The 22,407-nt window shown below is 48.1% G+C and overlaps 1 protein-coding gene across 1 annotated transcript in view; it reads left to right on the top strand.

Moving 5' to 3' along the window:
- Positions 1–22,407, top strand: part of ADAMTS2 (ADAM metallopeptidase with thrombospondin type 1 motif 2) — a gene marked incomplete at its 5' end in the record, with an annotated part of 245,426 nt that overhangs the window by 78,560 nt on the left and 144,459 nt on the right. The window contains one exon of the mRNA XM_082650498.1: positions 4,442–4,601. Coding sequence (XP_082506624.1) covers positions 4,442–4,601 — 160 coding nt within the window. The remainder of the gene's footprint in view (positions 1–4,441; positions 4,602–22,407) is intronic.

Here is a 22,407-nt window from a genome sequence, read left to right on the forward strand (position 1 = left end):
CAGCAAAAGCAGTTCTGAGAGGAAAGTTTATAGCAATAAATGCCTACAATAAAAAAGAAAGATCTCAAATAAACAACCTAACTTTATATCTCAAGGAACTAGGAAAAGATGAACAAACTAATCCCAAAGTTAGCAGAAGGAAGGAAGTAACAAAGATCAAAGTAGCAATAAGTGAAATAGAAAATAGAAAAACAGTGAAAAATATAAACAAAACTAAGATTTGGTTTTTTTGAAAAAATAAAATTGACAAACGTTTAGCTAGACTTACCAAGAAAAAGAGAAGACTCATAATAAATGAAAGAGGAGACATTACAACTGATATTACAGAAATATAAAGGATCATAAGAGACTACTATGAATATGTATACACCAACAAGTTGACCAACCTAGAAGAAATGGATAAATTGCTAGAATCATACAACCTACCAAGACTGAATCATGAAGAAATAGATAATCTGAACAGACCAATAATGAGTAAGGAGATTGAATCAGTAATCAAAAATCTCCAAACAAAGAAAAGCCCAAGACTACATGATGTCATGGGTAAATTCTACCAAACATTTACTGAAGAATTAATGTCAACCCTCCTCAAACTCTTCCAAAAATTTAAAGAGGAGGGAACACTCCTAAACTCATTTTTATGAGGCCAGCATTATCCTAATACCAAAGCCAGGTAAGGACACTATAAGAAAAGAAAACTACAGGCGAATATCCCTGATGAATATAGATGAAAAAATTCTTGACAAAATATTAGCAAACCGAATTCAACAGTACATTTAAAAGATTATACACCATGATCAAGTGGGATTCATCCCTGGGATGCAAGTTTGGTTCAACATATGCAAATCAATAGATGTGATATACCACCTTAATAGAATGAAAAATAAAATTTATATGAACGTTTCAATAGGTGCAGAAAAAGCACTTGACGAAATTCAACATCTTTCATGATAAAAACTCTAAACAAATTAAGTATAGAAGGAACATACCTCAACATAATAAAGACCATATGTGACAGCCCATAGCTAATATCATACTCAGTGGTGAATAGTTGAAAGCTTTCTCTCTAAGATCATGAATAAGACAAGGGTGCCCATTCTCACCTCTCCTATTCAAAATAGTACTGGAACTTGCTTTCTTGCCAGAGCAAGGAAAAGAAATAAAAGACATCCAAATAGGAAAAGAAGTAGTAAACTTACCCTGTTTCCTTATGACATGATCTTGTATGTAGAAAATTCTAAAGACTCCACCAAAAAAACTGTTAGAACTAATTAACAAATTCAGTAAAGTTTTAGGATACAGAATCAACATACAAAAGTCAGTTGCATTTCTATACACTAATAGTGAAGTATCTGAAAAAGAAATAAAGGAAACAGTTCCATTTACAATAGCATCTAATATAGTAAAATACTTAGGGATAAATTTACCCAAAGAAGTGAAAGATCTGTGCACCGAACACTATAAGATACTGATTAAAGATATTGAAGAAGACACAAATAAATGGAAAGATATACTGTGTTCATGGATCAGAAGAGTTAATATTGTTAAAATATCCATAGTGCCCCAAACCATTTATATATTCAATGCAGTCCCCATCAAAATTACAAATTCCAATAGAAAAAAAAATCCTAAAATTTTTATGGAACCACAAAAGACCTCAAATAGCCAAAGCAATCTTGAGACAGAACAAAGTTGGAGGCATCACACTTCCTGATTTCAAACTATATTACAAAGCTATAGTAATCAAAACAGTATGGTCCTGACATAGAAACAGACACATAGACCAAGGGAACAGAATCAAGACCCCAGAAATAATCCTATGCATATACAGTCAACTTATATTTGACAAGGGAGCCAAGAATAATTAATGTGAAAATATGGTCTTTTCAATAAATGGTGCTGGGAAAACTGAATATTCACATGCAAAAGAATGAAATTGGACCCCTGTCCTACATCACTTACAAAAATTAAATGGATTAATTTGGTAATGGATTAAAGACTTAAACCTAAGACCTGAGACCATAAAACTCTTAGAAGAATACATAGGGGAAAAGCTCCTTGGCATTGGTCTTGCCAATGATTTTTTGGCTATTACACCAAAGCATAAGCAATAAAAGCAAAAATCAACAAGTGGGACTACACCACACTATAAAACTTCTGCATAGCAAAGGAACTATCAACAAGATGAAAAGGCAACCTAGAGAATGAGAGAAAATATTTGCAAACCTCTTATTGGATAAGGGATTAATATCCAAAATATAGAAGGAACTCATACAACTCAAAAGCCATATATATATCAATTTAAAGTGGGCAAAAGACCCAAACAAACATTTTTCCAAAGAAGACATACAAATGGGCAGTAAGTATGTAAAAAGGTGCTCAATATTACTAATCATCAGGGAAACACAAGTTAAAACCACAATGAGATATCATGCCACATCTGTTAGAATAGTTATCAAAAAGACAAGAGATAACAAGTGTTGGTGAGGATGTGGAGAAAGGAAACCCTTGTGCACTGTTGATGGGAATGAAAATTGGTTTAGTCACTATGGAAACCAATATGGAAGTTCCTCAAAAAATTAAAAATAGAACTACCATGTGACTAACAATCCCACTTCTGGCAGTGTGCCCAAAGAAAATGAAAACAGGATACTGAAGAGATATCTGTACTCCCATGTTTATTACACCATTATTCACAATGGACATGGAAACAATCCAAATGTCTATCTGTGGATGACAAATTGATAAAGAAATGTGGTACATATGTACAATGGAATATTATTCAGCCTTTATAAAGAAGGAGATCCTGCCATTTGCAACAAAATGGCTGAAACTGGAGGATATTATACTAAGTGAAATAAACTAGACACAGAAAGACAAATACTGCAAGATCTCACTTACGTGTAGAATCTAGAATGGTCAAACTCATAGAAGTAGAGTGTCAGATGGTGATTGCCAGGGGCTGGAGGGAGGAGGAAATGGGAGGTGATTGTCAGACAGCACAGAATTTCAGTTATGCAAGATAAGTAAGTTCTGGAGATCTTTTATATAGCACAGTGCCTATAACAATATTCTATCAAAAAATATCATATACTTAAATTTTGCTAAGATGGTTGATATTACATGTAGTGTTCTTACCACAAAAAAATGATAACAATAAAAAGGGTGGGAGGATACTGTGAGAGGTGATGGATATGTTTATGGCCTTCATGGTGGTGATGGTTTCATGAATGTATACCATTCCCAAACTCACTGAGTTGTATATATTAACTATGTACATCTTTTTACATGTCAGTCATGCCTCAAAAAAGTGGTTTTAAAAAACCCCTAAACCCCGAGTGGGTCATAAGTGTGTGATCTAAAGGAAATACATCTGCAGGTTGACACAGTGGGGACTCCTAGTGTAAGACTATTGGTTTATGGATAATGGACCAAAAAATCAAAAGTGTGGGAGCTGGATGGGGCAGTGATGGCAGGATGGCCTCAAGGGGAGGGCAGGGCCATGTACCTGCAGTAGGGGCATGGCATTTGGGGGTCTGAGCCAAGCACTGAAGGGAGAATTAGAGTTTACCGGATGGCCAAGGCTGGGGGCAGGAGCAGGGCCTCCCAAGCTGAGGGCTTTGTGGGTTCAGGAGCCTGAAGGCCAGGCAGTGTGCACTCTATTGGACGGACAGGACTGTTTCAACGACTGGTGTGAGGTGTGAGCTGGGGGCAAAGAGGACAGTGGCAGGCTGAGAGCCTTGGATGCCGGAGTACAGAGTAGCCTGAATCCTGATGGGGACAAGGGTTCATCGAGGGCTTTGCAGCATGGAAGAGCCATAGCCAGTTTTGGGGGAGGCTTCGGTTGCTGTAGAGTCTGGGCTGGTGACTGTTGCGGATACAAGGATAGACAGCGGGGACTGTGGCCAGCTGCAGTGGCGCGTGCTCCATCCGTAGTGTCCACTGCTGTGTGCCATGCACTGTGGCCAGAGCCTGCATTTTCCAAGGAAAGATGGAATCCCATTTTTGAAACATGAAATCTCATCATTTTGAGTGTTGGGGTCAGAACTTTGAAAACACTCTTTGGGTCCAACTGAACATATCTGTGGCAGATTCAGTCCTGACAGTTTTGGCCTTTGTCTTGGACTTTGGGCTCCTGGGGGTGAAGGTGGGGGATAACCCAGGCAAGAACCCCTTCCTCAGACAGGGTTCATCACCCCCAAATGGCTCTGGCCTTGGTGGCTGGAAGTGGAGCTTCTGGAATGATGGGGCCTCTAGGCCCACCTGTTTGTGCCCTTCAGCCTGGGGTTCAAGCCTTGCACCTAGCTGGGGTGCTGGGCAGTGTTCACTGGGCCCTGCTCAGCCAGGTTGGAGGTTCTGCTCTCTGCAGCCCTCCTCACTGCTTCTCTTCCTTGGTCTGCTGTGCGCTGGGAATTTGAACTGTCTCATCTTTGCCCTGCAGGCTGGCCTGATCCGTATGGAGGAGGAGGAGTTCTTTATCGAGCCCCTGGAGAAGGGTCTGGCGGCAAATGAGACTGAGCAGGGCCGTGTGCATGTGGTGTATCGCCGGCCGCCCACCTCCAGACTCCCTCCTCTGGGGGGGCCACAGGCCCTGGACACAGGTAAGGCTGCTGCAGGTGGGAGGGTTGCATGGTGGATCCTGAATGTCCCCCCTGGGGAACCCAGGTGCCCTTTCTATAGCTCTGGTCCCAGGCCAAGGCTGAGACCCGCCCTTGCTGACCACATAGCACAGTGGGCATGCTGGGATGCTGGGTCAGGGACCTCTGCTTTGGGTGTATGTGGGCCATAAGCTTGTAGGTCTGAGGCCTCCACAGCAGGCGGTAAAGGCTGCCTGAGGGTCTTACCTTTGGCTGTCTAGGGCTGGCAAGTGTCAGGGAAGAGGCAAGACCCAGACCAGGCCTGTACCCTGGCCTGAGTCTCACGCCTGTGTCTCTGAGCCTATGCCTCTGAAGAAGATGTCTGCTGCCCCCTTGCCCCCATCCCTAGCCTCTTTCCCCTGCCTCTGTGCTGTGCTTTCCCTTCAGTGGTGATCACACCTCCCTGGCTGCTCACAGAGAAAGGCCCTGAGTGCTTCTTTGGCCCCGATTGGACCCTGCTCCCTCTGGGAGACAGCTCAGATGCCAGGAGAGGAGGGAAGTGCTCCACAAAGACCCCAGAAGTGCTCCCAGCAGCCTCAGCAACCTATGCACAGACTCATATGGTTTTATCTTTTTCAGCTTAGAATCAAAGTGCGCTCTGGGCCCAGGAGCGTGGAAGGAGCTACTGGGCAGGCGGTGCAGCCTCTCAGAGCCCTCCAGGAGGACACACCTACCCTCAGCCCAAACCTCCCCAGCATTCTCAGGATCTCAGGTCCCGGGCTTCAGTGAGGCCAGGTTGGGGTCTGGCTGTGGTCCTGGCAGTGCCCAGGCTCTGTGCTTGGCTCTTGCAGGGTGGGCTTAGCCTTCAGTTTTGGGTTCTAGATCCTGGCTGTGCTGGCCCATCACCAGGGCAGGTGGCAGCAGACAGGGCATTGAGGCCTGGGTCTTGAGTCAGGCTCATCTGCATGTTTACTGTGAGCCCCGGAGGCCCTACTGGGCCAGCCCAGCTATGCTGTGATTAGCCGAGACACCCCCATTGCCCCAAGTAGCCTTGGCTCATTTAATTTAGGTCTCTCTGAGTTCCCAGGTGGCAGATCAATTGGGTGCGGCCTGGCAAGGCACCATTCTAATTTCAAGGAATGGTATCAGATACTTTTGCAAAGGAATTGTCCCATCAGGAATCCCAGTGCTCTCCAGAGCCGATCAATACTTCCAGCTGCCCCTTCTTCCCAGATGATGAATCGTAGGTCTCCTGCCAACAGTGGAGGGGGCACCCCAGGCGCTGCCCATCTGGCCTTCCCCAGCTTCAGCCCCTCCTACCTCTTTCCCACCCTTGGGCTTCTTTCTCTGCATGGGGAGGAATGGAGAGTAATCCCATTGGGTGAGGGCAGGAGTGGAAATGGGGCAAGGGAAGTGCCCCAGACCAGGGATCAGGGCCCTGGTGTTGCTCCTCGCTGGCTGTCTGCCCTTGGGCAAGTTTGGGCCTCCGGCCTCTGCCTTCTCATCTGTCCTGTGGGATTAGGAATGCCTGTGTCTCACAGAGCTGAGGACCTGGCCACTTTGGGCTTGATCTCTACCGGAAGATTCAGGGGGTTCCCTGGGGGCCCACTTAGTCTGGGTGTGGTGGAGCCTGCACAGTGAGGCTGCCAGGTGCCCTGGGCCAGGATGCCAATCCCAAATTCAATGTGGTACCTATCTCCTGAACATGGCAGCCCTCCTTCATGGCCTGACGGGCCTTGCCTTATTTCCTGGGCTTCTGTTGGCCTTTGGCATCTTCTCTTGAATCCTTCCCCCAACCTCATCTGGCTATCTCTCGTGAGAGCTTGGAACTCAGAACACAGGAAAGGAATTTCAAACTCAGAATAAGCCCAGAAACCATTGACCTTAGAAGAGGGAAGGCCAATTGCATGGGTCTGGGGCTGAGGCTGCACTGAAATGGGGTGGGATGAGCTCTAGACCTCAGCCCGGGGCTGTGGGTGTGTAGGCTGAAGGCTGTGGGCCGAGGGCAGTAGGTCTCGGCCACAGGCCCAGAGTCTGGCGCCAGACCCCCTTTCCTTGACCTCCCTTCCCAGTGTCAGCGTGACCCTGTGTGGGTGACTTTTCCACAGAAAGCACATTTCTCCCTGCATGTGCTTGATTGTTTCCACTGGGCCCAGGGCTGAGGCCCACTCACTGACTGGAGGCGGTCCAGACATATTTTATGCTGGAGCTGGTCTGAGGGCCCGCGGTGACCCCCAACAGTCTTGCTCTCCATCAGCCCAGGCCTTGTCAGGGCCCGCGGTGGCAGCTGGGAGATATGTAAAAGGAGTGTCCTTGGCTAAGCATGTTTGCTCCGTGCTCTTTCCTGCAAGAGGACATGGCCTACTGGGCACAGAACACCAGGACCTCCAATGCAAAGGCTCTCAGGATGTGTGTGTGAGTGTGTGTGTATAAGGCTAGGAGACCCTTTCTTCTGGTGAATTCTGATGGAACCCTGATATGTCAATGTGGCTCTGGCCAAAGAAGGCAGGAGGTGCTGACTGGAAGTTTCCTCCTGCCCCCGCAGGGCAACTTCTGGAAGCAGGTTTGAAATACCCTGGCCATTTATCAATGGACAATGGATATAATGGGTCCTCGGAGGAAGGGGAAGGGGAAACACCTGTTCTGGGCCTCCTGGTCTGGGAGATTAGCATCTGGCTGGGTGTGGGTGTGCGAGTTGGGGTGGGGGTGCCTGCGGAGGGTGGTGAGGGTATGGGTGAGGGGGCCTGTGGGATGGGGTGTTTGTGGGAGCGTGTGTTGTACACAGCTCTTCCAGAGCATTGAGACACGCTGCCATTGCCCTGTTTTCCCTGAGCAGCCAACAGGCTTCCTGGGGTGGTCTCAGGGGCTTCCGGACCCTCAGAGCATCATTGTCACTAACCGTCTCCATCATCTTAGTTCAGCTACTGGGTTGCAGACTGCCCAGGGAAAGGATGGAAAATGATGCTTTTAGCGTGTCTTCCAGGACCCAGGCCACGGTTAGAGGTTGCACTGGGTAGCTTAGCCCACAGCAGTGTCCCCCTCAGGCCCTGGAGGAGGGTACCAGGGTGGGCAAGGGACTGAAGGAGACCAGGATGACTTTTTTTCCCTCACTGGACTCACAGGTGTTGCAGAAGTGTCTCTGCTTCGCTCTGCTGGGCCTGGGAGCCTGGCTGGGCCAGAAGGGCAGGGCTCCAAGGCCAGGGTGCCAGTGTGGCCTTTTGGGGAGAGGAGGTTCAGGCATCTCCAGGCCTCTGCTGGACTGGACCTTTCCCCAGCACCCTGAGTCCCTTTCTCAGCCTTCCCCAGAGCCAGCCCTGTACCCAGGGCCGTATGTTGGGAGGTGTGCTGTGTAACATTGGTCTCTCTAGCGTTTGCACTTGTGTGCATGCATGTGTGTTTGCATTTGTATACAAGCATGGAGAGAGCCTCACTCCCAGTTCTAGGCCACTGCCTGAGCACCACCCTGGCTGCCATCTGTTAACACTGTCCGGGGTTGTTGAGGGGGAGCCAGGGCCAGTGGGTACAGGATAAGGAGCTCAGCCCTGCTCACAGCTTGCACTGGGTGATCCTGGCATGTCATGCCCCTCTGAGTTCCAGGCTGCTATGACACATTACCACCAACTGGGTGGCTTAAAACAACAGCACTTCATTCTCTCATAGTTTGGGAGGGCAGAAGTCTGAAGTCAGTCAGTGTCACTGGGCTGAAATCAAGGTGTCAGCCGGGCTGGTTCCCTCTGGAGGCTCTAAGGCGAATCTGTTCGTTGCCTCTCCCAGCTTCTGGTGGCTGCTGGCATTCCTTGGCTTGTGGCTGCACCACTCCAATCTCTGCCTTTGTGGTCACATCACCTCCTCCTCTTCTGTGTGATGTCAATCTCCCTCTGCCTCCCTCTTATAAAGGATGCGGGTAATGGCATTGGGATTCACCCTGATAATCAGAATGATCTCCACCTCTCAAGATCCATAATCTAATCACATCTACAAAGTCCTTTTTTGCCATGTAGGATAACATTCACAGGTCCTAGTGATTAAAATCTGGTATGTTTGGGGGCCACCATTCAGCTTATACAGGAAGCAAATTAGCCTCCCTTTCAAGGCTGGCTATGCAATGAATGGGGTACACACCCATGGAGGAGAAACACTGTAAGTACCCTTCACTCCTTCTCAGGGTGCAGTGCTCAGGCACAGCCCAGGCAGACCCCTTGCCCCTCTTCTGCCTCTGCTGGACCCTAGTGCCATCTCAGCCAGACTGTGAGGCCTGGTGTGCTATGGTTGGTCTGACCCTAAGACCTAGTGCGCGGAGATGTGGCCTTGCTGGTCACACCAAGGAGGACTGAACTTGGGACTCTGGGAAAGTCCCCACTGTGTGGGAAAGACCCCTGGGTCACATACTGGGCATGTGGTCTCTCTGTCAGGCACATTTGCAAGAAGTTCTGCCATCCCAAGACAAGGGCTGCAAACTCAAGAGACCTGCAGTGCCCGGCAGGCAATGCCAATGAGGACAATGGCAGAGGGTAAGAAAAAGAATTACACCCACCCTTGGCCTGGCATTAATTTTCCTGCTTTTCATATAAACACGGACACAGAGAGAATGTCTCTGCTAAAATGGAAACGGCAGCGTGAGTGCAGTGGCACATGGCATTTGGCCCTGGCCTCACTGTGGGCACAGCACAGATGACAGACTTTGTCCACAGGGGCAGCCCCTCCTGAGCTCCCCTGACCAAGACCTGGTGGGACTGTGGGCCTGGGGCAGCCAATCCTCTCACTGTCAAGAGAATCCAGACATCAGAACTTTTATTTGAACCCTCCTGATTTTAAATTGTTGCTTCAAATTTCTGAAAAGCACCACATGGGCCAAATAAAACATGACCCCCATTGGCAACATGTGCTTTATGAGAGGCAGAGGTAGACGTGTCCTTTACCCTCCTCCACAGGCCTACTGAAGTCCCTGGGCATAGCCTTGGGACCAAGGAAGGGCTGTGAGCTCCTGCTAGGCAGGTGGTACCCCGTCCCGTGAGCTGCTGCTGGGCTGCAGTGTCTCCCACCCTGTCTTGCACTTGGCCCTGGGCTGAAGGAAGAGAAGCCAGACAGCTCAGTGTCTGTGACCTTGGCTGCCTCCTTCTCGGAAACAGCCAGTGCCAAGCCTTTGCCCGCTGCTGTCAGGCTGCGGCGTCCTCCCTGGCGGGCAGAGGAGACATGCTGCCCTCGGGAGCGCTCTGCCCTGCTGCTGCCAAGGAAAGCCTGTGAGGAGGGAAGGGCAGGGTGCCAGTGCTGCGTGGCTTCTCCACGTGGCCAAGCGTGGCCAGCCCGCGCAGTCTCCACCCGGCGGCCTGTAGCCCTTCCTCCCCTCCTGACCTGCTCGTGTCTCTGCCCCGTCCCATTGCCTTGAGCGACATAGTTTTCTGGGCTGCTGAGGAACCAGGAGTGAAGCTCATGTAGGCCCTCAGGGCAGGAGCCAGAGGGCTGGAGCTGATGCTGGGAGCTCAAAGAGGCTGTGTGGTGTCCTGCAGGCAGCCCCAGCAGGGAAGGGGCCTGACAGATAGTGCTGTATTTCAGCCAGCCTGCTGTGGTCCAGGCTGGAGGCAGGGAGGCCAGAGTGATGGTGCAGGGAGAGTGCAGCCCTGTCAGGACAGGCCATGGGTGGGAAGTGGGCAAGGCTCCACTTGGTGGTAGTAGGTTGCCAGGCATACCTTGGTGATGCAGTGGGTATGAGTCATAAGGGAGAGGGCCCAGTCAAGGGTGAGGCCTGGTGGGGGGTGAGGGGTGGATAATGGGGCAGGTGATGTGGAGGGGTCACTAACTTGCTGGAAGCCAGATTGGGGAGGCTTTCTGTGCTATAGCGGTTTATGTCGTAGTGTCCTGTTGCCACTGTAACAAGTTACCATAAACTCAGTGGCTTAAAAAAACACAGATTTATTCTCTTATAGTTCTGGAGGTTAGAAGTCCAAAATGGATCTTAAGGGGCTAAAATCAAGGTGTCAGCAATGCTGGTTCCCTCCAGAGGCTCGAGAGGGGAATCTGTTCCTTGCCTCTCCTAGCTTCTGGTGGCTGCCGGCATTCCTTGGCTTGTGGCTGCATCACTCTAACCTCTGCTCTGTGGTCACAGTGTCTTCTCATCTATAGTAAGTTTCTCTCCGTTTCCCTTTTTTTTATTTTTTAAATTTTTATTTGTATTTTTTTACATCTTTATTGGAGTATAATTGCTTTACAATGGTGTTTTAGTTTCTGCTTTATAACAAAGTGAATCAGTTATACATATACATATATTCCCATATCTCTTCCATCTTGTGTCTCCCTCCCTCCCACCCTCCCTATCCCACCCCTCCAGGCGGTCACAAAGCACCGAGCTGATCTCCTTGTGCTATGCAGCTGCTTCCTGCTAGCTATCTATTTTATGTTTGGTAGTGTATATATGTCCATGCCACTCTCTCACTTTGTCACAGCTTACCCTTCCCCCTCCCCATATCCTCAAGTCCATTCTCCAGTAGGTCTGTGTCTTTATTACTGTCTTACCCCTAGATTCTTCATGACATTTTTTTTCTCTTAAATTCCATATATATGTGTTAGCATACGGTATTTGTCTTTCTCTTTCTGACTTACTTCACTCTGTATCACAGACTCTAGGTCCATCCACCTCATTACAAATAGCTCAATTTCATTTCTTTTTATGGCTGAGTAATATTCCATTGTATATATGTGCCACATCTTCTTTATCCATTCATCTGATGATGGACACTTAGGTTGTTTCCATCTCCGGGCTATTGTAAATAGAGCTGCAATGAACATTTTGGTACATGACTCTTTTTGAATTATGGTTTTCTCAGGGTATATGCCCAGTAGTGGGATTGCTGAGTCATATGGTAGTTCTATTTGTAGTTTTTTAAGGAACCTCCATACTGTTCTCCATAGTGCCTGTACCAATTCACATTCCCACCAGCAGTGCAAGAGTGTTCCCTTTTCTCCACACACTCTCCAGCAGTTAATGTTTCTAGATTTTTTGATGATGGCCATTCTGACTGGTGTGAGATGATATCTCATTGTAGTTTTCATTTGCATTTCTCTAATGATTAATGATGTTGAGCATTCTTTCATGTGTTTGTTGGCAGTCTGTATATCTTCTTTGGAGAAATGTCTATTTAGGTCTTCTGCCCATTTTTGGATTGGGCTGTTTGTTTTTTTGTTATTGAGCTGCATGAGCTGCTTGTAAATTTTGGAGATTGATCCTTTGTCAGTTGCTTCATTTGCAAATATTTTTTCCCATTCTGAGGGTTGTCTTTTTGTCTTGTTTATGGTTTCCTTTGCTGTGCAAAAGCTTTGCAGTTTCATTAGGTCCCATTTGTTTATTTTGGTTTTTATTTCCATTTCTCTAGGAGGTGGGTCAAAAAGGATCTTGCTGTGATTTATGTCATAGAGTGTTTTGCCTATGTTTTCCTCTAAGAGTTTGATAGTTTCTGGCCTTACATTTAGGTCTTTAATCCATTTTGAGCTTATTTTTGTGTATGGTGTTAGGGGGTGATCTAATCTCATACTTTTACATGTACCTGTCCAGTTTTCCCAGCACCACTTATTGAAGAGGCTGTCCTTTCTCCACTGTACATTCCTGCCTCCTTTATCAAAGATAAGGTGACCATATGTGCATGGGTTTATCTCTGGGCTTTCTATCCTGCTCCATTGATCTATATTTCTGTTTTTGTGCCAATACCATACTGTCTTGATTACTGTAGCTTTGTAGTATAGTCTGAAGTCAGGGAGCCTGATTCCTCCAGCTCCGTTTTTCATTCTCAATATTGCTTTGGCTATTCGGAGTCTTTTGTGTTTCCATACAAATTGTGAAATTTTTTGTTCTAGTTCTGTGGAAAACGCCAGTGGTAGTTTGATAGGGATTGCATTGAATCTGTAGATTGCTTTGGGTAGTAGAGTCATTTTCACAATCTTGATTCTTCCAATCCAAGAACATGGTATATCTCTCCATCTATTTGTATCATCTTTAATTTCTTTCATCAGTGTCTTATAATTTTCTGCATACAGGTCTTTTGTCTCCTTAGGTAGGTTTATTCCTAGATATTTTATTCTTTTGTTGCAGTGGTAAATGGGAGTGTTTTCTTGATTTCACTTTCAGATTTTTCATCATTAGTGTATAGGAATGCCAGAGATTTCTGTGCATTAATTTTGTATCCTGCTACTTTACCAAATTCATTGATTAGCTCTAGTAGTTTTCTGGTAGCACCTTTAGGGTTCTCTATGTATAGTATCATGTCATCTGCAAACAGTGACAGCATTAATTCTTCTTTTCTGATTTGGATTCTTTTTATTTCCTTTTCTTCTCTGATTGCTGTGGCTAAAACTTCCAAAACTATGTTGAATAAGAGTGGTGAGAGTGGGCAACCTTGTATTGTTCTTGATCTTAGTGGAAATGCTTTCAGTTTTTCACCATTGAGGACGATGTTGGCTGTGGGTTTGTCATATATGGCCCTTATTATGTTGAGGAAAGTTCCCTATATGCCTACTTTCTGGAAGGTTTTTATCATAAATGGTGTTGAATTTTGTCAAAAGCTTTCTCTGCATCTATTGAGATGACCATATGGTTTTTCTCCTTCAATTTGTTAATATGGTGTATCACATTTTTTGATTTGCGTATATTGAAGAATCCTTGCATTCCTGGAATAAACCCCACTTGATCATGGTGTTTGATCCTTTTAATGTGCTGTTGGACTCTGTTTGCTAGTATTTTGTTGGGGATTTTTGCATCTATGTTCATCAGTGATATTGGCCTGTGGTTTTCTTTCTTTGTGACATCCTTGTCTGGTTTTGGTATCAGGGTGATGGTGGCCTCGTAGAATGAGTTTGGGAGTGTTCCTCCGTCTGCTATATTTTGGAAGAGTTTAAGATAGGTGTTAGCTCTTCTCTAAATGTTTGATAGAATTCGCCTGTGAAGCCATCTGGTCCTGAGTTTTGTTTGTTGGAAGACTTTTAATCACAGTTTCAATTTCAGTGCTTGTGATTGGTCTGTTCATATTTCCTATTTCTTCCTGATTCAGTCTTGACAGGTTGTGCATTTCTAAGAATTTGTCCATTTCTTCCAGGTTGTCCATTTTATTGGCATAGAGTTGCTTGTAGTAATCTCTCATGATCTTTTATATTTCTTCAGTGTCAGTTGTTACTTCTCCGTTTTCATTTCTAATTCTATTGATTTGAGTCTTCTCCCTTTCTCTCATGTAGAGTCTGGCTAATGGTTTATCAATTTTGTTTATCTTCTCAAAGGACCAGCTTTTAGTTTTATTGATCTTTGCTATCCTTTCCTTCATTTCTTTCTCATTTATTTCTGATCTGATCTTTATGATTTCCTTCCTTCTGCTAACTTTGGGGGTTTTTTGTTCTTCTTTCTCTAATTACTTTAGGTGCAAGGTTAGGTTGTTTATTCGAGATGTTTCCTGTTTCTTAAGGTAGGACTGTATTGCTATAAACTTCCCTCTCAGAACTTCTTTTGCTGCATCCCATAGGTTTTGGGTCATCGTGTCTCCATTGTCATTTGTTTCTAGGTATATTCTGATTTCCTCTTTGATTTCTTCAGTGATCACTTCGTTATTAAGTAGTGTATTGTTTAGCCCCCATGTGTTTGTATTTTTTACAGATCTTTTCCTATAATTAATATCTAGTCTCATAGCATTGTGGTCGGAAAAGATACTTGATACAATTTCAATTTTCTTAAATTTACCAAGGCTTGATTTGTGACCCAAGATATGATCTATCCTGGAGAATGTTCCATGAGCACTTGAGAAAAATGTGTATTCTGTTGTTTTTGGATGGAATGTCCTATAAGTATCAATTAAGTACATCTTTTTTAATGTATCATTTAAAGCTTGTGTTTCCTTATTTATTTTCATTTTGGATGATCTGTCCATTGGTGAAAGTGGGGTGTTAAAGTCCCCTACTATGAATGTGTTACTGTCGATTTACCCTTTTATGGCTGTTAGTATTTGCCTTATGTATTGAGGTGCTCCTATGTTAGGTGCATAAATATTTACAATTGTTGTATCTTCTTCTTGGATCAATCCCTTGATCATTATGTAGTGTCCTTCTTTGTCTCTTCTAATAGTCTTTATTTTAAAATCTATTTTGTCTGTTATGAGAATTGCTACTCCAGCTTTCTTTTGGTTTCCATTTGCATGGAATATCTTTTTCCATCCCCTAACTTTCAGTCTCTAGGTCTGAAGTGGATCTCTTGTAGACAGCATATATACGGGTCTTGTTTTTGTATCCATTCAGCCAGTCTGTGTCTTTTGGTGGGAGCATTTAATCCATTTACATTTAAGGTAATTATCAATATGTATGTTCCTATTCCCATTTTCTTAATTGTTTTGGGTTTGTTATTGTAGGTCTTTTCCTTCTCTTGTGTTTCTTGCCTAGAGAAGTTCCTTTAGCATTTGTTGTAAAGCTGGTTCGGTGGTGCTGAACTCTCTCAGCTTTTCCTTGTCTGTAAAGGTTTTAATTTCTCCATCAAATTTGAATGAGATCCTTGCTGGGTAGAGTACTCTTGGTTGTAGGTTTTTCTCCTTCATCACTTTACATATGTCCTGCCAGTCCCTTCTGGCTTGCAGAGTTTCTGCTGAAGGATAAGCTGTTAACCTTATGGGGATTCCCTTGTATGTTATTTGTTGTTTTTCCCTTGCTGCTTTTAATATGTTTTCTTTGTATTTAATTTTTGACAGTTTGATTAATATGTGTCTTGGCATGTTTCTCCTCGGATTTATCCTGTATGGGACTCTCTGTGCTTCCTGGACTTGATTAACTATTTCCTTTCCCATACTAGGGAAGTTTTCGACTATAATCTCTTCAAATATTTTCTCAGTCCCTTTCTTTTTCCCTTCCTCTTCTGGAATCCCTATAATTTTAATGTTGGTGCATTTAATGTTGTCCTGGAGGTCTCTGAGACTGTCCTCAGTTCTTTTCATTCTTTTTTTTTTTATTCTGCTCTGCAGTAGTTATTTCCACTATTTTATCTTCCAAGTCACTTATCTGTTCTTCTGCCTCAGTTATTCTGCTATTGATCCCTTCTAGAGTATTTTTAATTTCATTTATTGTGTTGTTCATGATTGCTTGTTTCATCTTTAGTTCTTCTAGGTCCCTGTTAAATGTTTCTTGCATTTTCTCTATTCTATTTGCAAGATTTTGGATCATCTTTACTATCATTATTCTGAATTCTTTTTCAGGTAGACTGCCTATTTCCTCTTCATTTGTTAGGTCTGGTGGGTTTTTATCTTGCTCCTTCATCTGCTGTGTGTTTTTCTGTCTTCTCATTTTGCTTATCTTACTGTGTTTGAGGTCTCCTTTTTGCAGGCTGCAGGTTCGTAGTTCCCGTTGTTTTTGGTGTGTGTCCCCAGTGGCTAAAGTTGGTTCAGTGGGTTGTGTAGGCTTCCTGGTGGAGGGGACTAGTGCCTGTGTTCTGGTGGATGAGGCTGGATCTTGTCTTTCTGGTGAGCAGGTCCACGTCTGTTGGTGTGTTTTTAGGTGTCTGTGAACTTATTATGATTTTAGGCAGCCTCTCTGCTAATGGGTGGGGTTGTGTTCCTGTCTTGTTAGTTGTTTGGCATAGAGTGTCCAGCACTGTAGCTTGCTGGTCGTTGAGTAAAGCTGGGTGCTGGTGTTGAGATGGAGATCTCTAGGAGATTTTCACCGTTTGATATTATGTGGTGCTGGGAGGTCTCTTGTGGACTAGTGTCCTGAAGTTGGCTCTCCCACCTCAGAGGCACAGCACTGACTCCTGGCTGCAGCACCAAGAGCCTTTCATCCACACGGCTCGGATGGACAGCTCTCCCTCTTCGTGTTGGGTATGTCTGCTGCCTGCTGCACGCCCGTTGGCACCTGCCCTCCGTGACACCCCGCTTTCCCCTGTCCACTCCACTTCTCTCTCCCAGGGGTGTTCTGCGCCTGCCTGGCTGCCTCCAAGCCCGTCTTCATTGGCGTCGGTAGTGTGTAGACTCGCAGAGGGTGGCCAGCGTCCTACCCTCCGGCCGGACCTTGGCTGCTTCCCTTTCGTACCCGCCACCTACCCGTGAGCCCCAGCGACCGGCAGATGTTCACCATCAGCAGCAGCGCCTCAGTCTTCTAACTTTGATAGTTCTCGAGCTTTGGTGGTGGATTTCTGTGCGGATTGTTCTTTTAATTAACTTCCCTTGGAGAAGTGGTTTAAGTGTCAGCCGAGGGCAGGAGTGAAACCCTAGACGAAGTGCTGCTGATTTCCTTTGAGTTTGTTCCCTGTTTTCCTTTTATAAAGACACTTGTGATTACATTTGGCTCACCGGGATAATCCAGAATTTTCTCATTTCAAGATCCTTACCTGCATCACATCTCAAGATCCTTACCTGCATCACTCTCTTGAGCAGAGCCTCTGTTTTACTTATAACAGATATAACAAAAGTTTAATATCCTAACTATATAAAGAGCTCCCAGAGATCAATATAAAGAATTACAAATTATCTGAAAAAACAACTGAGCCACAGATATTAAGAGGCAAATAGGAAATGCATTAACAGAGGGAAATACAGATCGTTAATAAGCATCTGCAGTCTCTTTAGCCATATAAGGCTATACTCACAGGTTCTGGGGATTAGGATGTGACATCCTGGGGGCCATGATTCAGCCTACGTGATATCAAAGTGTTGAAGGCTGAGGTCCTGGCAGAAGTGGAAGAGAGGCCCTTGGCAGGCTTTGCACCCTGATTCCCAGATCTGGCCAGAGTCCAAGTGCTGGGACCTCTCTCTGTGTCCCCAACCCAGATACTTCCTGAGCCATTTGCAGGAGCCTGCGGCCTGGCCTGGCACTTTCAGGTGGTGACCCAGGGGCTCTCCCACTGGACTTGACCCGTGCCCTGCCCAGCCGGCCATTGCCAGCTCACTGAATTGCAGCTGAAAGTCTGGGCACCTCAGTGCTAGATGCCCAGGGCCTTCTCAGTTCCTCTTCCTCATTCCACCCCTGAGCTGTGCCTACAGCTTGGGGACGAGAGGAAACCGAAAGAGAAGCACCAATTGTGAAACCCAAGGCAGTTGGCCCGACCACTGCCGGGGGGCGTGTTTCCGAGCGGAGTGCATCCTTGGCAGAGACCTCGGTGCTCCCACTGCTTGCGGCCGGCCCCCTGCACAGCTGTTGGAGATGCCAGTGTGGTGATGTGGCCACATGCCGGGGAGGTGGGCGAGGGGCCAGCGCTGGGACAGCCGAGGCTGCACATTCTCTGAGGCCTGATGCTGTCTGGGGTCAGACTTAGGAGACCACTCTAGAGCTGTTGGCTGAGCTGGGGGACTTTCTGACTGGGGTCTGTGGCCTGGGGGCTCTTCCGAGGGGCTATGAAGGCAGAGGTGATGCCTGCAACCAGGCAAGGGCTTGGGCCCGCCTCATCCTGCAGTGGAGACTTGCCTGGTGTGCCCCCCTCCTTCCTGCTGCCCAAATGCAGTCTGTGATGATACTGGACCTGGCTGGCACAGCCCACGAGCTCAGCTCCTCTCCTAGACAAAATTCACTGATACGCTTTCTTTCTTCCCCTTGGATTGTGTAGTGAATGTTCCCCAAAGAGATTTCTGTCGGCACGTGGTAACCACGCCGGGCTTCCAGATAGCACAACGTCTCAGGAGCAAAGCTGTGCTCTGCTCTGGGTGCGTCTGGAGTTTAATTAGCAAGAGTGGTGTGCCTGGCTGTCACATCGGCTGTGGGCTCTGCGGGTCTGCTCTTTGCAGGTCCCCAGCACAGCAGACCGGGATGTTTCTGGGAGAGACATGATGTCTCCAGTGGCAACTTTACACGTCTGTGGCATTTGTGCTTCACGTTTCGGCCGGCCTGCCAGGGTGGGAGCAGCTGGGCCCGAACATCCATCGGGACCCTGACAAGGTTCCCTCCACACCCCATGGGGCAATTGTGAAAGAGATCTGGGCTTTCTGCATGCTGTATCTACATGATGGGGGACAGGGGGACAGGTGTCCCACAATGGGTCCCTGGACAGAGGCCTCTCAGAGAAGCGGTGGGCCGTGATGACAGGTGAGAGGCGCTGGGTCCCAGCGTAAGAGGGATCAGGCTGCAGAGACAGCTCCAGGGACGTATGGAGGGGAGAGAAGGCCCTTTCCCAGAAGCAGTGAGGCTGGGCATAGCTCAGAAGCTGGGTTTGGGCCCGAGGTCCAAACTCTGCCAGTTTGGACCAGTCGGAGACCTCTGACCAAGGCCTGTTTCCTCTAAGAATTATCTGCGGGTTGGCAAACACTTCAGCCAGCTCCAAGCCTGAAGCGTTTTCTATAAAAATTTCCAACTTTCCTTGACCTATTTCTCTTTCAGATTAATACCAAGCAGTGCTGTGCACTTGGCCCTGAAGGAACTCTGAGCTGGGAAAAGGTCATGCAATTAGACGGAAGTGTTGGTGTCTGGCTCTCTCTCCCTCCCCCGCTCAGGCTTTATTCTTCTCTCCCTCAGTCTGGCCCTCTCTTTCACCCACACATACTCATGCGCACACGTTTGGAACCTGGGCTGGATTTTTGAGTGGGATGTTTCTCCCAGAGCTCTTGACCTGGCTCTACTGGCCTGGGCTCAATCTTGGGGTGTGGGCTTCACCTTGACCTGGAGCAAGGCCTCAGGGAGTATGACTGGAGCTCATGGGAGAGCCTGGTGGCAGAGTCCAGCTGGGGTACCTTTTGAGGGGTGTCCAGGCAAGATGAAGGTGCACACTTGGTATGAGGTCAGGGCTCAGGTGATAGCTTGTAGGATGGCACAGGATTCAGGGGAGTCCAGGGCCAGGACCTGGTGGAGGAGGTGGCCTGGGAGCTGGGCTTGCATAGGGAGGAGGGTGGGGCTGACCTGGACTGGAAGGGACCAGGCACCTAGTGATGTTCCCAGTCGTGGGGGAAACAATAAGAATAACAGTAGTACTCCTTGATGGAGCACTCAGGCTCAAGGGCAGGCACCCTGCCCACTGCTGCAGAGAATGGTAAAGCCATGAACAAAGCAAAAGCCAGGAAAGTGTAGACTGAGTCGGGGGGAGGTTTTCTGGGTCAGAGACAAGATGCACCTGGCTGGTGGGAGGGCCCAGCCTGCGAGACTGATCCAGACAGAGGGGACATAAACACTTGGCACTCTCTGAGGCAGGAGTCACCCCAGTGTGGCCGAGGGGCAGAAAGAGGGCCACATACCTGGCGCTGAGGGATTAATGGGGAGAGAAGAAGGGCTGGGCCTGGAGCGGTGGGGAGGGCTGGATTGTGTCCAGTCGTGAAGGAGGTGAGTTCTTATTCTCCTCGCAGTGGGAAGCCTTTGGAGGACTCTCAGTGGGGAGAGTGGCTGCAGGAAGGTCCTTGGGGGTCGGGCCCTGGGTGGTCCTGGTGGCCGATGGCAGATGGCCAAGTAGATGATTTCAGGATGCTTTTGGAGGTAGGGCTCACAGGACGTGGGCGTGAGGGAAGGATCGAGGACGGCTCCTGGCTTTTGAAAGGCCTGGGCTACTGGGAGGATGGTTGTGACACAGCCTGAGGTGGGGATGCTGGGGGAGGAGAGGCAGGCTAGGCGGCCCGGCCAAGTGCAGAAGCCAGAATTGGGGCCCAACCCTCAGACTTCAGAGCTGTGACCCTGAAGCTGTGACCCTCCTGCTGTTCCTTGCTGCCCTGGCTCAGAGGAAGGGATTTCCCAGGAGAGGTAGTGCTGGCCATGGGCCAAGCCCATTTGGCTTCCAGACTCTTGCGGAGGGGGACAGGGATCCCAGACTTGACCCCATACAGGTGGGCAGGCTCTGGGGTGTGCTCCCAGCCGCTCTTGCCCCGGGAGTCAGAGGCCCTGCTCTGTGGGACGGGGTAGCTGGGCATAGTGTAAAGTCTAGAGTCCCTTGGACGTGCATGTGTCCCGGCCTCTATGGTAGCCCAGGTCCTCCTTCCCAGCCTGCCACTTTGGCGAGGGGGCCCGGACCTGCTGGGGTGGATGGCAGCTTGTGAGAGTGGGCATGATGGGCTGTGTGCCTGCTTCTCGGGCCCTCCAGGCAGAGGTCTGCTGTCCACCCAGTGGGCTGGGGGCAGTGCTGACCAGCTGCTCACACAGCCTGGATGGTAGTAATGACCCTGCCCTTTGTGCAACCTCTCTTGGAATTTGAATTTGGGGACCTCCTGGCCAGGGGGCCTCAGTTCTTCTCCTGTGAATACGTATCTGTGGCTGACCCTGCAGGGTACGGCCTGAGCCAGCCCGGACACCCTCGAGCCCTGGCTGTAAACAGGGAGTACTTGCTGTGTGACCGAAATAATTAAGGGATCCAAGCGCGACAGACTCACAGTTCTGGGGCAGAGACAGACTGGTTTCCCACTGCAGCTCCCAGAGACACCAAGTCCTTACCAGGACAGGGGCTTTGCCAGCTGATACTTTGCTGATCCAGCAGTGAAGCAGTGCTGCTTTTTGCTTTAATTTGTGCTGCTTTTATGGTCGGCAAGGACAAATGATCTCCCCGCGTTTGATTACTTTGTGTGTCTCCTCTTCCTGTTTAAGTCCTTTGCCTGTTCATCTCCTGGGGTCTTTTTATATCAGAATAAGCCCTTTATCTGCTTTAGATATTGACTTTCTGTCATGTTTGATACAAGCCTTTTCCCCAGGCTGTATTTCCCTTTTCCTTTTCAGTTGTTAGTTTTTGTTGCACAAAAGCCAGTGTTTCCATAGCCCAGTCTGTGGGTGAGTCTTTTCCCCCATTAGAGCCGGTCAGTCGTTTGGGGACACGTACCTTTATTGAGGGCCTGTGTGAGGACAGGCGCTCTGCATCTGTGTGTCATTTAATCTGTATGGCAGCCCTGGGAGCAGACAGAGAACCGGGCCCAGGAGCACTGCTGTGTGAACAATAATGAGAATACAAGGCAGAGGAGAACGCAGCATTGGTGGAGCTCACCTCTGCAGGTGTCCCCAGAGCGCTGCAGGCACATCATCTCATGGATTCTTTTTTTTTTTTTTTTGGTGTGTGTGTGTGTGTGTGTGTGTGTGTGTGTGTGTGTGTGTGTGGTACGCGGGCCTCTCACTGTTGTGGCCTCTCCCGTTGCGGAGCACAGGCTCCGGACACACAGGCTCAGCGGCCATGGCTCACGGGCCCAGCCGCTCCGCGGCATGTGGGATCTTCCCGGACCGGGGCACGAACCCATGTCCCCTGCATCGGCAGGCGGACTGTCAACCACTGCGCCACCGGGGAAGCCCTCTCATGGATTCTTGTAACGACTCCATGGGCTTGGTTGGTGCCATCATGGTGCTCACTTTACAGATGAGGAAACTGAGGCGCTGACTGTCACAGCTCATGAGTTGTAGAGCCACAGTTGAAGCCAGGCTGTCCACTCTTGTGTGGGCAGGGAGGAGAAGGCTGGGAGCCAGGACTGCCTGGCCCCCTGTGCAGCACCTCCTGTCCACCCCCAAAGCCTGGGCCCCACCTGAAGGCTGGCCATCTTTGGAACACCTGGGGCTTTCCGAGCCCTGAGCCTCTGCCTACTGGCTGCAGGAACTGAGGCCCAGAGAGGGTGAGTGAGGAAGTGTCTCAGGTCATTTAGCACATCAGCTGTGGGGAGAATCTTTTGCTTGCTGCAAAATTCCCAGCATTGGGTGGGTTGCCGGCACATAGTTGCTGCTTAAATATCCATGAAAAGAAAGAAGGAACTTGGCTGCCTGGAAAGCCTGGCCACACGTTTATCATTCCTGAGGGAGCTGTTGTCCCTGGCAGGCACTTGAGGGCTTGCCACTGAAGCCCACTTTTACTGTTCCAATAGCTCTTACACTCCTGGCTTCAGATTCTTGGGTTTGTGCAGGTGGGACGTTGCTGGGGCCTCAGGCCGCCCCTGGGATGTCAGGTGGTTGT

The sequence above is a fragment of the Grampus griseus genome (genome assembly GCF_964374135.1).
Source record: "Grampus griseus genome assembly, chromosome: 3".
In the NCBI taxonomy this organism is placed as follows: Eukaryota; Metazoa; Chordata; class Mammalia; order Artiodactyla; family Delphinidae; genus Grampus; species Grampus griseus.